Source organism: Bipolaris oryzae, assembly GCF_000523455.1.
Source record: "Bipolaris oryzae ATCC 44560 unplaced genomic scaffold scaffold_508, whole genome shotgun sequence".
NCBI lineage: Eukaryota > Fungi > Ascomycota > Dothideomycetes > Pleosporales > Pleosporaceae > Bipolaris > Bipolaris oryzae.
This window is the reverse complement of record NW_006911784.1, coordinates 1-1901: the sequence shown is the minus strand read 5'-3', so window position 1 is coordinate 1901 and position 1901 is coordinate 1. Positions and strand designations below refer to the sequence as shown.

Genomic DNA, 1901 nt, shown 5'->3' with positions numbered 1-1901 from the left:
GAGACATGACGCGTTATAGTGTTGACGTCGACGCGCTGGTGGGGCGTGAGCCATTCGCTTGGGTGAGCCATTCGCTTGTGAACCACGTTATAGATTATGTATACAAAACGGCCGCTTACTACTATAGAGATCTACTATACTCTAGTAATAGAATAAGATAAGGTAGAGCTTAATTCTAAGAATATATCTAATATTAAGGGCCTATTATCTATATATACTAGAGTAGTCGTTATTAATTAAGAAAGCGCTATTATCTATCTTATATATTATACTATCTAAGAATACTTCGTACGTATCTAAGATATAGAGAATCTATACTCTTAACTAGATATAGCCTTAATATATCTTAGGTACCTATTATTCTATATATTTAAAACTAAGGGCTACTTCTCTAATAAAGAATTTAAAGAAAGGCTTTAAGGAAGCTAATTCTTAGACTATACTACTAAGCACTGAAGAGAGTATATATTAATAGTGGAAAGTAAGATATATAAACTAGCCTACTTATTTCTTTCTTACTAAGAATTAGTTTCTTATACTATATAGGTACTCTTATAACTAAAATATATATATTAGGGGTATAGCTAGGAATATCCTAAGAGTAGTATAGAATTATATCTTATAGCACGTTTTAGATTAGCTATTATATTAGAGGCCCTACTTCTAAACTAAGTAGAAGAGATAGTACTTATATTAGAAAGAAAAGATAGTAAGGGCTAGACTTTCCTATATCTTATAGTAGAATATAGATACTAAAGAATAGTAGAGCTACTACTTAATAAGGGCGCCAAAGTTAACGCGTAGGGCGGAGAGTACGGCAACGCACTATAGGCAGCTTTAGCTAGAGGTCGCCAGTTAATCGTGCAGCTACTTCTTAATAATAGTACTAATATTAATAAGTAGGGCAGTCTCTATAGTAATACTCTCTATATAGCTGTAGCTAAGAACTATATAGCTATTATTAAGCTTCTACTTAATAACGGCGCTGATACCTCGTAATATAATAGCTATAGAAAAAGTATTTTATATTATACTACTAATAGCGTAGATTATAATATTAGTCTTATTAACCTTCTACTCTTACGAGGCACTCTAGTAAATATAACTAATATTAATAATATAACTCTACTATATTACTACGTTAAGTATAGCTATAAATCTATAATAGAATTACTTCTTAAAAATAGTTTATCTATTAATATTAGTGTCTATTAAAAGTCATGGTCTTAGAATACTATAAAGACTAACACCTTTTACTATTTATTAGTTTTAGAGTCTGAGCCTAATATTCTAGGCACTTTAGCTAGCCTAACACCTTTATACTTTATAGCCCTAACTAGCAATTTAGTTATAACTAAGTTCCTTCTAGAGCGTGGTACTAATCTAAACGCTTTATCTAGATATAATAAGTCCCTAATATATCTTATATTATAGAAAGCCCTATATAGACTAGGTTATACTAATAATTAGACTAATCTAGACTTTAAGATAGAAAGTATATAGGACTTTATAGACTTTAAAGAAGACGAAATCAATTTAGTTTCTATAAAAATAATAATATATCGCGAAGGTGTGCTTAATGCTCTACTTATAGATACTAGGACTAGTCTAGCGATTAGAGACTATTAATATAACTACCCTTTACACTATATTAATTATAGAGAACTTAGAAGTATATTAATAATTTAGAAACTAGTATCTAGAGGAGCGAATCTGTTAGAAAGTGTTAAGGGTGAAGAGGCCTTCGAACGAGTATGCATTAACCTATGATACAGAAGAAGAAAGATAAGAAGAGTAAAGTTGTCATACGACATCTCCTACTTTATACCCTCACCCTAAGCTCTTTTCGTACGAAAAGTTCCCGTGACTAAGTATCCTAAGAGAAGGCACGTGATGTAATC

General features: G+C 31.0%; 2 protein-coding genes across 2 annotated transcripts; both read left to right on the top strand.

Annotated features, from left to right (window-relative positions):
• Positions 1-5: 5 nt before the first annotated feature.
• On the top strand, positions 6-161 carry COCMIDRAFT_111511 (uncharacterized protein; the record flags this gene model as incomplete). The annotated part of the gene is made up of 1 exon (XM_007695828.1): positions 6-161. The coding sequence occupies one exon, from the start codon at positions 6-8 to the stop codon at positions 159-161; it is 156 nt and encodes a 51-aa protein (XP_007694018.1).
• An 892-nt stretch (positions 162-1053) lies between these two features.
• Positions 1054-1215, top strand: COCMIDRAFT_111508 (uncharacterized protein; the record flags this gene model as incomplete). The annotated part of the gene is made up of 1 exon (XM_007695827.1): positions 1054-1215. A coding segment is annotated over one exon (162 nt), but the record flags the coding sequence as incomplete, so codon positions are not given.
• Positions 1216-1901: the final 686 nt, after the last annotated feature.